Source organism: Plasmodium knowlesi, assembly GCF_000006355.2.
Source record: "Plasmodium knowlesi strain H genome assembly, chromosome: 11".
Taxonomy (NCBI): Eukaryota; Apicomplexa; class Aconoidasida; order Haemosporida; family Plasmodiidae; genus Plasmodium; species Plasmodium knowlesi.
In genome coordinates this window covers 1,004,649-1,019,072 of record NC_011912.2, presented here as the reverse complement: position 1 = coordinate 1,019,072, position 14,424 = coordinate 1,004,649, and the positions used below count along the sequence as shown (strand labels likewise).

At 36.7% G+C, this 14,424-nt stretch overlaps 5 protein-coding genes across 5 annotated transcripts; 2 read left to right on the top strand and 3 right to left on the bottom strand.

Moving 5' to 3' along the window:
* Positions 1–192: 192 nt before the first annotated feature.
* On the bottom strand, positions 193–2,068 carry PKNH_1121200 (DNA methyltransferase 1-associated protein 1, putative; the record flags this gene model as incomplete). The annotated part of the gene is made up of 5 exons (XM_002261353.1): positions 193–264; positions 465–528; positions 655–827; positions 988–1,722; positions 1,919–2,068. The coding sequence occupies 5 exons, from the start codon at positions 2,066–2,068 to the stop codon at positions 193–195; spliced, it is 1,194 nt and encodes a 397-aa protein (XP_002261389.1).
* Positions 2,069–3,387: 1,319 nt separating this feature from the next.
* Positions 3,388–5,043, top strand: PKNH_1121100 (conserved Plasmodium protein, unknown function; the record flags this gene model as incomplete). Its single annotated transcript, XM_002261352.1, has 1 exon — positions 3,388–5,043. One exon carries the CDS (start codon positions 3,388–3,390, stop codon positions 5,041–5,043), a length of 1,656 nt encoding a protein of 551 aa, XP_002261388.1.
* Positions 5,044–5,538: 495 nt separating this feature from the next.
* Positions 5,539–7,713, bottom strand: PKNH_1121000 (glutamyl-tRNA(Gln) amidotransferase subunit B, putative; the record flags this gene model as incomplete). The annotated part of the gene is made up of 1 exon (XM_002261351.1): positions 5,539–7,713. The coding sequence occupies one exon, from the start codon at positions 7,711–7,713 to the stop codon at positions 5,539–5,541; it is 2,175 nt and encodes a 724-aa protein (XP_002261387.1).
* Positions 7,714–8,477: 764 nt separating this feature from the next.
* PKNH_1120900 (RAP protein, putative) lies at positions 8,478–12,699 on the top strand (the record flags this gene model as incomplete). The annotated part of the gene is made up of 3 exons (XM_002261350.1): positions 8,478–12,131; positions 12,330–12,380; positions 12,493–12,699. The coding sequence occupies 3 exons, from the start codon at positions 8,478–8,480 to the stop codon at positions 12,697–12,699; spliced, it is 3,912 nt and encodes a 1,303-aa protein (XP_002261386.1).
* A 303-nt stretch (positions 12,700–13,002) lies between these two features.
* On the bottom strand, positions 13,003–13,857 carry PKNH_1120800 (glucosamine 6-phosphate N-acetyltransferase, putative; the record flags this gene model as incomplete). Its single annotated transcript, XM_002261349.1, has 1 exon — positions 13,003–13,857. The coding sequence occupies one exon, from the start codon at positions 13,855–13,857 to the stop codon at positions 13,003–13,005; it is 855 nt and encodes a 284-aa protein (XP_002261385.1).
* Positions 13,858–14,424: the final 567 nt, after the last annotated feature.

Genomic DNA, 14,424 nt, shown 5'->3' with positions numbered 1-14,424 from the left:
TTAAATGTATCTCCTTGGCAAATTAATAAAATACATATTTTTCTTTTTCCTTTTTTTTTTTTTTTTTTTTTTGATAATTTTTTACATAAAAAAAATAAACATGTGAAAAAAAAAAAAATGAAATAATAAATCCCTTTTTTGGGTTATTCCTTCTTTGACCCTATTACGTTTTCATTGTATTGATTAGACATATCACACTTTGTTCTTCTTTTTTAAATGTTCCTCTTCCAAGCTCATTAGTTGACTCTTCCAATATTCACGTTCCTGATGTGTTTGAGAGAATTGTTACACATGGTTAAGTGATGCGAATAGTGACGATGTTATCGGTGGCTCCGACACTGTAGTAGCTAAAACACACAGACACATTCACAATCGAGATAAAGGAATAAACGCGATAAAGCTGAAGAAGATGAAAACTTCACAAATGCAGGAACAGGTTGCATTCCCTTTGTGATACCCCTTACCTGTTTTAGCTTTTCAATTTTCTTCCTCAAATTTAGCAGTATGGCTACGTCGGTTCGTAAAATGCTGCATTTGAAAGGGAACACGGAAAAGGCAGAACTGAATTTATGACGGAAAAGGCAAAATTGAATTTAACACGAAAAGAATAAAAATGCAATTATATAAAATCGAATGTTGGAGGGGCAGTTATACCCATATAGGAAGCAGATATTTTCCGTGTAAATTGTGGGCTTGTCTATTTCGTTATCCTTCAAATATGTGTCTACTTTGTCAAAGTAGGAGATATCTATTTTAAGCTTTTGAAAGAAGTATCTAGCGCTGTATATATGTTTCTCTTCCTTATCATCCTCGGGCAATTTGTTTATCTGCCAGCAGGGGAAGGGAGTGGTGGTATAAGAAAGGGGCATATAACATATATCGTGATATAATCACTGAAGCGTGTGATATTTTCCATTTCATTGTTCATTAATCGGCGCACCGCTTTGGTGACACTTCTCATCCTTCGCATTGCTTTCTCTGCCATACCGGTACTATCTCCTCGGTGGTTAGCTCAAACCTCTTCTTCAATTTTTTCATATCCGAAGCCTTCTTCATTTCCTGCTTAATTTTGTTCTCAAATTTTTTAATATTTTCCATGGTCATTTCTTCCAACATGACGTCCTTTTTGGATACTGTATAAGTTTTGTGAATGAGATTTTTCCTTTCGATATCCGCCTCTATATTGTAGTTGAATTTTACAAGTGGGTGCTTCGCTTTGGCTTCTTTTAACTTAAGAATGTCACTATTATTTTTTAAATTTTTCGCTTCTTCTAACTTAATTTTTTGATCAAATAAATCTTCAATAACTTTCTTAGACACGCTATAAAATCGGTCTTTTATTTCTTCAATGGTTCTTTTGTATTTTCCATCATATACGTCATGCACAATGACGAAATGGCATTCATATTTTTCACACAATTTGAATAAATAATCCGTTTCTTCCTTTGTCCATTTTGGATTCATATTTTTTATTTCTTTTTCGTAGAATTCGTCTGTGTATTTTATGATGTTTATTTTTTTATTAAACCTTTCAAAAGTGTAATCGTCTTCCACTTTGTTTTCTTCAAACGCACTTTTATCAGACCTATCAGCTGTTTGGCCCTTATCACCTTTGTCATTTTTATATCCAATTTTTTTCCACTTTTTTAGGATCAAATCGTCTTTTCTGCATTTGTTTCTGAAGCTTACCAGTCTCCAGATGCTCACATTTTTGTTACTGAACTGCGGAGGGGGGAGGGGATTACGAAAGAAAATTTGTTTTTTTTATTGCCATTTTTTGGGGGGGAGAGAGACTTGTGGGGTTATAACAACGCGCTAGTCCATGTTACACTCCTGTATTCGCGTCTACATTCGAGTTAGCAGAAAAGTGTAGAACGCATGGTCATACGATTACACACTTATATGTGTAAGTCATTACGTTTATCGTTTTTGACGAAGTGGGTAGCGAAAACAGATTGTCGTTTTCTTTGAGAAAGTTTAGTTCCTGTTTGCTCTTCTTCTCCTTCTGCTTTTTCTTGCTCTTTATTTTATCGATGTTGATACCGAGCATGTCATATATTTGACTCATTTTGGAGCATGCGATTTGGAATAAAGTTAAGCACAGAGGTATCCGCAACACTTGACAGAAGGAGACGGCGCATTTCTACTTGATGTGCAGTGAGCACCGATAAATGCTCATTATATAAACAAAAAAAATAATAATAATGAAAAGAACGCACAACGGAGCTAAGCGGAAAAGGCAACCAAATGGGGAACTCAAAGGAGCTTCCACAATATGGAAACGAAAAAAAAAAAATATATATATATATATATAATAAAAGGATAGGCACAATGCAAGCGCAAATTTTGGAAGATACGAAACCATGTGCTAAGCAAAATAATAGTCTAGATAGTTGCACGTACTTATAAATGTATGGCACACATGTGTAGTCAGAATGACTTGAGCGGGGGTCTACGCATCTGCCATTCGGGGAATCCAGTCCTACTTTTCTACTCTTTACAATTTTCACTTGAAAAAAAGGCGTTTTTTCTATACACGTAGGAGAAGTACAACGAGCGTATTGCTATTTGAATTCACATAGGTGCACCCGTTTAACTGTGTATATGTGCACAACATGCACAGTGTACCATGTGTGGCAGGAGTTCGCGCCACACATCCTCCCGGGAATTTCCTTCAAATGAATGTACTGTTACACAAGCATTTGTGGTTTAAAATGGGTAAAAAAAAAAAAAAAAAAAAACGGCGAAAAAGAACAGAAAAAAAAACCGTAAAAAAGAACAGTGAACAAACGGCAAGAAACAGCAAAATTGATAAGTCAACCCATTTATTAATACTAAGCATCTGTAATTGCAATTACTTCGAAAAGTACACGAAGCTGAGATAGGTGAGTATTCCTTCATAACACTCTTCCAGGGGAAAATGTTTTCCTTAGGCTACCCCCACATTGTTGACAAGAAAAAAGGGCTATATATGTAAGTATGCACGTTCGTATTTTGTACCCATCTGATTAATAGATAGTCACGTGCATTCCTTAAACCGCAGTTAATTTTTCGCCTTTGTGCCTCCCTTAAAAAGGTTCCTTTTCTTTTGAGTTCAATTTCTCTGCTTGGCTTCCAAAAAAAAAAAAAAAAAAAAAAAAAAATGCACAAGCTAAATTTTTACAAGTGCAACAAAAAAAAAAAAAAAAAAAAAGAGAGAGAGAGCAAGCACAAGTTTTATATAACACAACCTTGGCTCATGGAAGATGAAACAAATGTGAAGAGGAAGAAAAGGTGCGGAAAAAATAAAACATCAAATTTAGCGAATGTTTATCAAAATGAAATAAGCACAGGGAAGCAAAGTAACATCATGGGATGACGTCCACATGTTGGCTGATCATCATTTTGATGATTTCATTAAAGGAACATCCTGTATGGTGTGAAAAAAAAAAATGCGCTTTTCTGTTAAGTGTAGTAATAAGTAAATACAACAGAACCAATGGAAGAAGTGAGTGGAATGCCAATAGGTCTTATTCTACACGATCAAATTTTTTGAGAAAGCAAAAAAAAAAAAAAAAAAATTTAATTAAAAATGAAAGGAGTTTACCGCTAAGCAGTAAGACGCCAAGTGTATTATGCGAGTTTAACGTAGAAGCAGAGAAGAAGATATATTTTCACAACCTATTTAACTTCCCTTTGGTAGACGTACTAACCATTTTTAAGCTGCTACTACAGCTAAGGAAAGTAACATTATATAAATATAATGACAACATATCATTTACGTTGAGGGAAATAAAAAAAGGAGACATCTCTTATAAAAGCACAATTCGTACTTATCTGTTATTTTTAAAAAAATATTTATCGAGAAATAAACATGGAGAAAACGAAATTTTAGAATTATTTAGGCGTCTCCAATTTGAGAAGCAAACGGAAAAGGAAATCGACGTTACAGCGAGTTATGATGGAACGGATAGTGAATATATTACCAGCCATGATTATTCTCTAGAGGGGCCAGGTGCACACCCCAGGTGGGAGGTTAACAAAAAAAAATGGACCCTTATGTACATTTTAAAAAAAATTATTCGCAAGCTGAATGTTGACATAAGGCAAAAAGGTTGCATAAACAACGTGCGTGATAAATCGTTCCTATTTAAATTTCTTGTAAACAAAAAAAAATTTCGCATTTTATCATTTTATAAGAAAATAAAAGGGGTGTACTACTTGTGCCGAAATGTTATGTACGTGCAGGTAAACAGCCTCCTGCAGAAAGACATAGCACTATTGAACCTTGTATCGACGAACAAATCATTCTTAGAAATTGATAAAAGCAAAATAGCACTTGATCCTTTTTACGTAAAATACTATTATAAATATCATCTGAATAAGTTGCTCTGCTTATCTGAACAGTTGTTCTTAATGGGGCGTAAACTTATGCACCAGGGGAATTTAATACATCTTTCACAAATGGAAATGTGTACTGGCAGAAGTAAGGAACGAGCTCAAGGTGAGTTTTCTTTCAAGGACAACATTTCCATTTGGAGTCATCAGACTATCGAAAATGAAACAGATAATAAAAATAGCTCAAGGAATGATCAAATGGTACGTTTGAAAAAAGACAGCATAAACATTAAGGTGATCAACGTGTACCTGAATGGGAAATTCTCCGTCGCATTACCCCTCGTCTTAACGTACAACATAAATAAAGATATTTTCTACTTAAACAATTTGTTCTACCTCGATGGAAGCAAGTATGATATGGGAAGCATACTCATCCGAAAAGAAATATATTTTAATAATTTATCGTTTTTTCAGTGGAAAAATTTCAGATACCTGAACAATGAAAATATTATCCTAAATAGTGACAACCTTCGTTTCGACTTAAATTATGTTCTTCTGTTTTATCACTTATATTTCAATGAAGGGGAAAAATTGTGCATCCGTTCGCATATAAATCCCACCTTTTATTTTTACCCTCCCGTACGTAGTAGAAAAGGATCGAATCAGAAAAGGGTAGAAAGAGTTGTATACCGGGCTGATAAGAATGTCCTTAATTTCGTTTTTTGAAAATTTTGCACAGGAGGAGTGGTACAGCGGTGCGCTGTTCTACCATCCATTTAGTGCATCATGATATAAGCAGGGGGTGTCTACCCCTCCCCCCCTTTTATTACTTTGGCCTCTATTTGATATTAATCACGTTTGAAAAAAAAAAAAAAAAAAAAACTAGCCATTTTTTCAATTTCCTTTTTTCACACATACGCGTTATTTACGAAAAAAAAAAGAAAAGAAAAGAAATTAAACAAAATTATTAAATGGGTTTGTGACTAGATAAACAAATGATTGGTCAATATTTACCTACGGGTATGACCCCTTCTATGCACGCACGTGCTGATACGATGTCTCGTTTTTTTCTGCTACACTTGCACCCGTTCGTGCCCATAAATGGGTTCAGACAAGGCCCATTTTTGGAACAAAAAAAAAAAAAAAAAAAGGGAAGAATGAAAAAAGTATGATCATTGGTGATGCTGAAAATGACCTGAGCGGTGTGGTAAGTTCCACCGATTAGGGCAATCTCCGTACGTAGTCGTCAATGAACGCGCTCACCGACTTGTAGTTGATATGCACCTGCGAACCACGTTGACTCATTTGGCTCTTCAAAAGGCCCATAATTCTGTTCTTAAAGTTTTGCTCGTTAAGGACATTTTTTTCCCCATCGATTTTTAAATGCTGTATATTATCGTCAATGAGTTTTTTCAAATCCTGCTCCATTTCTACAACGTTGACGTTTTTAAATGTTTCGAGGAGGAGCTCATTTTCGAATCCTACATCCACATAGTTATAGAGGAAATTCTTCAAGGATGTATTGTCTAAGTTGTTCTTCATAGCATAGTTAATGAGAAAGCAGAAGTTTTTCGGTTTTATTACGATATTTTTGGAAAGCATATTTTTTTTTTTTATCACGTCGAGGAGTATATTAACTATAAAATTGGATACATATTTTTCTTCCTCATATTTCAGGCATTCATTAAAATAGTTATATAAAAAGGGATCATTCAGGAAGACATGAAAATATTGTTTGGACCAATTGTATTTCACTTCATCCTCGTATATTTTTATTTTATAATTAACATAAAATTTTAGAAGCTTTATAACATGTTTGCCAAGCTTATATTGGGGGATGTTCCTTTCATGCACATAATTGTATACTTCCTTTTTCCTGACAACGTAGTGCGTACTGTCTAGGTAGCTCTTTGTATACATTTCCTCCGTATTGGAGTGGTAGTCTTTTTCTATACCCTTTCTGATAATTTTATTAATAAAATATTTCTTCTCTTGTTCTATGCAATTCTTAATTTTTCTGAAGCTGTTAACATTTTTTATTTCAACTCGGCTGTACTTCACGTTATCGTACTCAAAGGATATGTTAATGTCTGACCTGATATTTTCCTTGCTTCCCACGCATACCCCCAGTAAGCACACTTTATTTCTTATCTCCTTGAGTAGGTTAATGCATTCTTCTGCGTTCATGTAGTCATCTTCGACCACGATTTCCGCTAGGGGGATGCCACATCGGTTATAATCTAGTAATATTTTCTTATTCAGATGATTTACTTCATTGAGAATATGTACTGGGTGGTCTACTTCGTTAGGACCGTTTGATGGAATATCTTTTGGTTCATAATTATGGGAGACCAGTTCGTCACTGTCCCTCATTGACCATTCAAGATTTGTTCCTCCATTATCTTTATCACCTTCACCACTATCATTGTTAAGGTTCAAAATGGAACTACCATCCATAAGTGCATTTTCTTTCGCATGGCTGTTACTTTCGTTGGGGTTATCCCTGTTATCTGATATATGCACACTTCGGGGGAGGAAGAAACACTTGCTTGTGTCTTCCTCTAGGTGGACGCTCTTTATGCGAAAGTTCTTTCCTTCCACAGAAATGTTACCATCGAAACCAATCGGCGTTTCCTTTTGCGTAATCTGATAACCTTTTGGCAAGTCATAATAATTATAAATTTTTCTATCGAAGGTAATAATATTGTTTATCCTGCAATTAAAAATAATACCAATTAGGTATGTGAACAAGACAGCCGTGTTGTTCAGTAAGCTTAGGGAGCCCACCTCGCCAACACATCTGTTGCATATGTGTTTGTTTGGTCTATTAATGGCACACATAGGGTCTTCATTAATGCTCCCCTTCGTCTCTGTGGAGATTATCCCCCCTTGAGTCTTCTTTGGAGAGGTTCCCTCTCCTAGCCAATTTAAATCTGCTCCTTCATTTCCTGTCTTCAAAATGTTTTCCTTTAAAAAATTACACACATCGATATAATTCCTCTCGTACGTTTTATCATTATGTGAAGAAGCGACATTAAAGCAGTTACAGAAGGCTTTATATTTTGTGCTCAGCTGCACGTGCACTTCCACCCCAATTCTGCATTTTACCTTCCTTTCGATATCAGCATAATTGGCTATACCGTCATTCACACTTGTTCGATTCTTGGCAACTCTAATTCTAATTCCTCTACGCCTTTTTGTTTCCCCCTTATTATGGAAGAGGAAGTCTCCCGGGCGGGTTAGGCGAGTTAGTTTGTAGCACGTGAATATCTCGGTTGAAATGAAAATGAGAATGCAGGGGAAAAGGGCACGAACATTCATTATACGTTTGTATATTGGTGTACTTATAAGTGCGTATATAAACCACCCGTGCTGTTTCCCTTCTTTCTTCTGCATATACTGGGTAATCGCTTTTGCAGTGGAGGTATCGAATAGTTAAGCCGTGATGCTATAAATATACGGGGAGGGGGAAATGCGCGCATCTGCTTCATCGTTTTTATCACCTTACTGTGTACCTCCCGTGTGTCAGGTTGCCATTGCGCTAGGGCTGTTGATGATATTTCCCCTTACTGTTGCGCCGATTTGTCATAAAAAAAAAAAAAAAAGGTAAAGGGATAATGCGATTTGTGCACAATTTGGGTTATGCAACTTATTTGGGAAGCATTTCTCCGATACACGTGCGTATAGAACTTGCATAGAAAAGGCGCGTTTGGTAATAAGCAGATGTGATGGTGCATCACCTGTATTGCATCTCCGTTGTATTGCTCAGCTTTTATCACAGCCCAGAATGTAGGATTATCCACTGTGAATCCTATTATACGTTGTTTTTTCAGTGTTACGTGGATTAACGTTCCTTTCTACCCGCTTATACTTGTATATATCTATATGTGCCCTTCCCCTTTTGTGTGCGCCTTTTTTTTTTTTTTTTTTTTTTTGTACAAATCTTCCCCCCCACATAATTTTCTATCCCAACTAGCCATTTTCAAAAAGAGCTAATGTAATCCCCGCGAAGGAATACAATTTGCGGAAGAACCTTCAAAAAGTTAGTCCAAAAAGAATGTTGTAACAGAATATAGAAGTGCTGCAGAGAACAGGACGTTCCAAAATGAATCTTACCAACAGGTATGAGGAAATAATCTCTCAAGTTCCAGTTCACCTTAATGAATAAATTAAAGGGTAAAAAAATTATCACATCATGTTTAGCGAATTTTGAAAGAAGGGGAGGAGGGGGGAAAAGTAACTTTTGTGCATTTCACACGAAAGTAAAGAAGAAGAAAAAGAAAGGTGTAACCCATAGCAGCAATGGGACAAACCTCTTAAAAAATTTATGCAATAAAAACATTATCAATGATTTGGATCCCATAAATTTAATTGAAAATCTGAAACATGTAACTGAGTGTAGTGTCGGTGAAGATGTTATTAGGAATTATCTGTACAGAGTAAAACTACTAAACGAACAATGGAGCCTTAACAAAATATACTTCATTTTCAAGACGCTTGTGAAATACAACCTTCGGGATGTTGTCCTGATGAATAAGTTGGAGAAGATCGTCAACGATTTAGTTCCGCTATGCCAAGTAAATAAGGCGCAAAGAGATCCCTTTGAAAATGTGTACATTGTGAGGATATCCTACATTCTACATGCGTTCTGTCACTTTGGGTATTCAAATTGTGAAGTAGTGAAAACGTTAGTAAACATTTTAAGCACCAAGTTGGACTACATCATTTATTATAGCAACTATGCCAGTCCAGTGTTTAACGACTATGCCCTGTTCTGTGAGGACAAGGGCCACTACGTTCTGAGGGGGGATACCTCAGCTGCCTCGTCGCCTCTATCGGGTGACAAAACGAATAACGAAGCAAAGGGTAGGGTAAGCACCATTGACATGAACGATATGTTCAACATGGTTGACGCTGCATGCGTGGATAAGGAGACCAACCAAAGTGCCAACCTATATTCAACCTCCCACGTGGAATGGCAAAGAAGCGAGGAAGCCTTCGTCAGGAACATAAACTTTAACGAGATCTACCTCATTGTGAACACCTTGAAAGACTCCAAGTACACAAATAAGGTTTTCCTAAACAAGCTCAAATTTCTGTTTTATTTTAATTGCATAAATTTAGACAGAGGAACTGATAGCCACTACAAATATGTTACCCTTCTCTTCAATTTCTTTTACGAACCAGATGACATGCATCTCCTAAATATTGTGAAATTCTTTTTAATAAACCACCCACATATGAACAATGTGCATGATCTGGTTTTAACGCTGGTGACGGTTTACTACGGGGGTCTCGAAAGGAGAGGGAACCTTGGCAGCATCAGTAGCAGTAGAAATGGCACAGGGGGAAATGTAGTTCACAAGGAAGAGTATATTAACAGAACTCATAAGAAGAACCTGAAATATACGCAGGGTGATGATATAGTTAGCATTATAGAAGGCATTCCTTTTATCCCTAATGGGAAGAAGGAAAAATTGAAGAAAATTCTGCAGCATGTGAACCAGCACATCAGTGTTAGCAGTACGAACATTTTCGATCTTATATACGATAAAGTTTTACACGTGTTGAGTTATAAATATGAGGAGGAAGAATTCGAAGGGGAAGGAACTAATGATCCTAAACTGTTGCAGAATGTACAACTCCCAATCAGAAGGAGAGCAAATGAAGCTTCCCTCTGTCGGAATGATAAATCGAGTGAACTACAAAGCTTAACGGAGTTAGTCAAAATTCGCATCTTCACTTTTGGAGAAGTGGATCCTTTATTTTATTTGTACTTAAAGAATAAAGTGCAACTTTTTAACATCGATGCAGTACTGAACATAATGAAGAGCTTTATTTTTGTGTACCAGATGCAGAATGAGTTGAAAAAAAACTACCATAGGGTACATTTAAGTGATAGATATACAAATGTTGTAAGAAACAATTTGGGTAGTTTAACAAGTCTCATCATTCAAATGGTTAGTTCCATGTCCTTGGACAAACTTTATTCCTTATGCAGTTTGAAGGATCTCAGTATGCTGCTTTATTTCTTCTATCAAATAGGTAATATTTTTATGAACCAAAAGTTTGAAGAATTGTACTTAAAAAAGGTACAAAGTTATGTAGACAGTATTGTAATTACCAAGTTGAAGTTACTTCTGGGGGGAGGAAACCTCGATGGTCACTCAAAAAAAGGCATCAGCGCAATTGTCTGGGGGAAAAAAACAGAGAAATGCGATGTCAAGACGGGAAAGGATGACACAATACATACAATACATGCAAATGGAAAATATTCGAATGAGAAAAAAGAGGTGCTGGGTAACCGTGGTAGTGGAAATTACCAACATGGCGGTGCTGTACAGAATCATCTTAACATAGCAAAATGTGGGCATGACAAAGGGGAGAGCAGTGATGAGTATTTCCCAAACGTGCATTGCCCGAATAGCGAATGCGAGGAGCAGGGCGATCCAATTGACGCGCACATTTTACTTCTCAATATGTACAGCAAAAGAGGACAAAACAAAAATATAATTCATATGTTGTTGGAGATATTGAATAGACGTCAAGTGGGAAGGAAAATAATGCCTTGCACGATTTACGTAAATTTACTAAACTCCTTTGCCAAACTGAGGTACCGAAATTTGGATTTGATCGGCACATGTTTACAAAGAATTAGTGAGCACCTTGGGGAGTTGCATTTTTTCGAATACACGAATTTGCTCATCTCCCTATCGAAGCTTAACGTGTTTGCTGTTAATTTGAGTATGTACGATGGGGTATTTTTTCCTCAGGATGGTACTCCTCGGAGGTCTACTTATCAGGAGGAGACAAAGAAAATCTTCCTAAATGAGTACAACAGTGAGGGCACAGAAAAATTGGGAGAGGAAAAAATTGTCAGCAATTTAAATAAAATTTTGAAGCAAATAAACGAAAGTATCAGCGTCTTTGTTCCTGTTCCAAATTACAAAATGGCCAACGTCATACCAAATATGCTCAGCAGTTACACAGTTTTGGGTTTTGATAAAATTGATTTTAAAAATGTGAATAAATTGTTAGAGTGTTTGTATGAATATGTATTTGGTTACTTCGAAGAAGGACACCTGAGCGGTGGTTGCAAAGAGCTCCCAAGCAGTGATAGAACCCGCACCGTTGGAGACACGCAGCTGAATGAAGACCAACCTAAGAAAAATGAACACTCCTATTTATACCAAGACATTCTCACCTGCATGAATAACCCACTCAGGAAAAACCATTACTGGTACTTCAATGATAAGAACAACATCACTGTAAGGAGAAGGGGGACGAATGAAACGCTGTATCTTCCAATTCAGTGCTTGTACCAAGTGTACATTTTTAATGTCTACTTCATGGCGTATGTGCAGCGCTTGTTTAGTTCGCACGGATGTGACAAAGTGGGTTCAGGGGAATTGCCAATTGGAGAAGCTCTAATTGGCGAACCTGATAGGGCAAACACCTCACCAAACCATCCGCACAGTACAAATTTATATTTAAGAAACAACCCAGGTGTTAAGGGATCGGAAGCACATACCCCCTTAAGCGAACGCAGCAGGCACATCCTAAATAATATCACATTTTTTGTCAAGTATATAAACAATTTCTTTAAGAATAAAAAGTACGAAAGGTACAATCTTTCCGCGCAGTTTGTGCACAGATGTGATGATAAGGGGGAATTAAATGAGCAGTTAATTAATTACGTAAAAAACTGTAGCATGCAAATTAAGAGGGACTTTGCGAATGTGCATTCGTCCAGTTTTCACAGAGAGGTTCTTTCCACACTGCTTTCACTGGACGTCAAAAATGTGCAGTGCGAGGTAATGAAATGGAATAGGCTTCATTATCGAGCAGCGCTTGTATATGTGTAGGGGAGAAGTTACTTGTGGTGTTCCTTATGGTGTTCCTTGTGAAGTTGGTTCCCCGTATACCAGCTTTTCCAGGATTCTTCATAAAAATTTTCACCCCTCTGTTGCCCCCTCTTTATCATTCCTTTCACCGCTTTCCCCCTCCCGAAGGTCCCATTCATGGACGGAATATATACTGTAGACATCGTCATTAACAATTCGGTAACGCAAAAAAAGGGCGCTCGCACTTGAATACAAATCTTGTTCTCACATACTAGACGTTTATTTCACACACAAATGTGCACGTCTTTCCCCTTTTCTGTTCTCACCTTAGGTATGCATAGAAATTAACGGAAGCAACCATTACTACTACGACAACAACTTGAAGAGATCAGGCGAAAAGCTCGATGCCCTAAATCTGATAAAGTATTACTTGTTGAGCAAAAAGTATAAGTTAATTCTGGTCTCCTACCTGGACTGGAATAATCTGAAAAGTGCTGAGGAGAAGAAGGACTACTTGGTGAAAAGGATCTGCGCATAGAATCCATGTCGTGAAGAACATATCATGGGAAGGACGCATCTGCTTTCATTTTAAAAAACGCTTCTAGTGATACAAAAGTTGCACATCAGAGAAAGTGCACTTGAACGAGTAGTACCTTGTGAATACGATCCAATGGCCACTTCCAGTAAAGGAGAAAATAAATTGGGTGTGATAATTTTGTGGCTTCAAAAAAATTGTATTTTTCGTCCTTACTACCCATCTGGGTACCGGGATTATGTATACCTCCTCTAGAGCGTACAAACTGGTACAACGTACAGGGGTAACCTGTTTCCCCCAAAGTGCCTACCTCTGTGCTGTAATACTATCCATGAAGGATTGTATATTATGTATTTCATTTTCCGTGGAAGCATTTTCTGGAAGGTAGTTATAATTGCAGTGCAAATGCAAGCGATACACGTGCGTTTGGACGTTGAGGAAGTTTAGTTTTTTGTAAATTCTTAGGGCGATCTCGTTATCCACAGTCAAGTCGCATCTGTTACATTGGTATATGTATTTAAGCACATAGATACTTATGTACATAATTAACAAACCGAATCCTTTGTTTCTATAATTTTTATCAACTACAAGTCTTTCAATGCGTGAATCAAAGAATCTCCCCATGTGAAAGAGCAAATACATTTCTGTGTATCCCACTATATGTTTCCCGTCTAAGTTATATTTTTTTAGTTCCTCAGGGATGTCACTTCCATTTAGGATTGCTTTTGTCTCGTGCATTATTTTCCCCTTTTTAAAGTACTTTTTGTTTTTTTCTATTCCCTTTTTTATGATATCTTCTATGCCCAAAATGGACGATTTTAAAAATTTCGGGTAATTATATTCTCCAACCTTTTCCTCGCATGAAGTGTCCTCATCATACATATAGAGGACATACGGATAATAAAAGGATTTCCCCATCATCTCAAAGAAAATTGTGGCTCCGAAAAATAAATTGCACGTTGTAACATCACGCAGGAGATTATTACAAACAGTTAGGTATTCATAGTAGGTAGATAATACCTTAAATTTAAATTTGTAATTGTTAAAAAGGAAAACGTATTTGTACAGTACCCTTTTCTTGTTTAGCACGTCTAAATAAGATCTCTTCCATTCATCCGGTTTAGTTATCACGGGGACGTTTTTTTCTTTGATCTTTTCCATTTTGAATGTCAATAACGCGGCTCACTTAACGGTAACAGGGAGAATTACACAAAGAGCAGAAGAAGGAAAAAAAAATGCCTAATTTTTATCTATAACCTGAAAATGATACACCTTCATGGAAACCTCATAGGAACTTTCTTTACATAGGATCATCTCCCAAATGAGGTGACAGAAAAAAAAAAAAAATAATAATAAAAATAAAATAGGGTTCACTATACAGCAGCTTCACAGGAACTTGAATTTTTTGGAAACTTCTTGGTGATTAACCTTTCTGCAGATCGGCAGAGCAAAAGTTTTCCGCTCCTGCGAGGGCAGTTCATTCTGCTCCGCGAATAAATGTGTAATGTCGGTGATCTAACACAGCGCGGTCATATACAGGTATATATTTTATGTGCACATAACGCCATCAAGAGGGAAACGATAATGTACGCGTGAATATCTTCGGAAAAAAGTGTTCGAAGCTTCTAACGATGTTCTACTTCAATTTCGTTGTGCCGGTCAAAATGGGTATGCCTCATGTGCAACGCTTTAATTTAAGAAAAAATATATTTTTTTTATTTAAAAGAA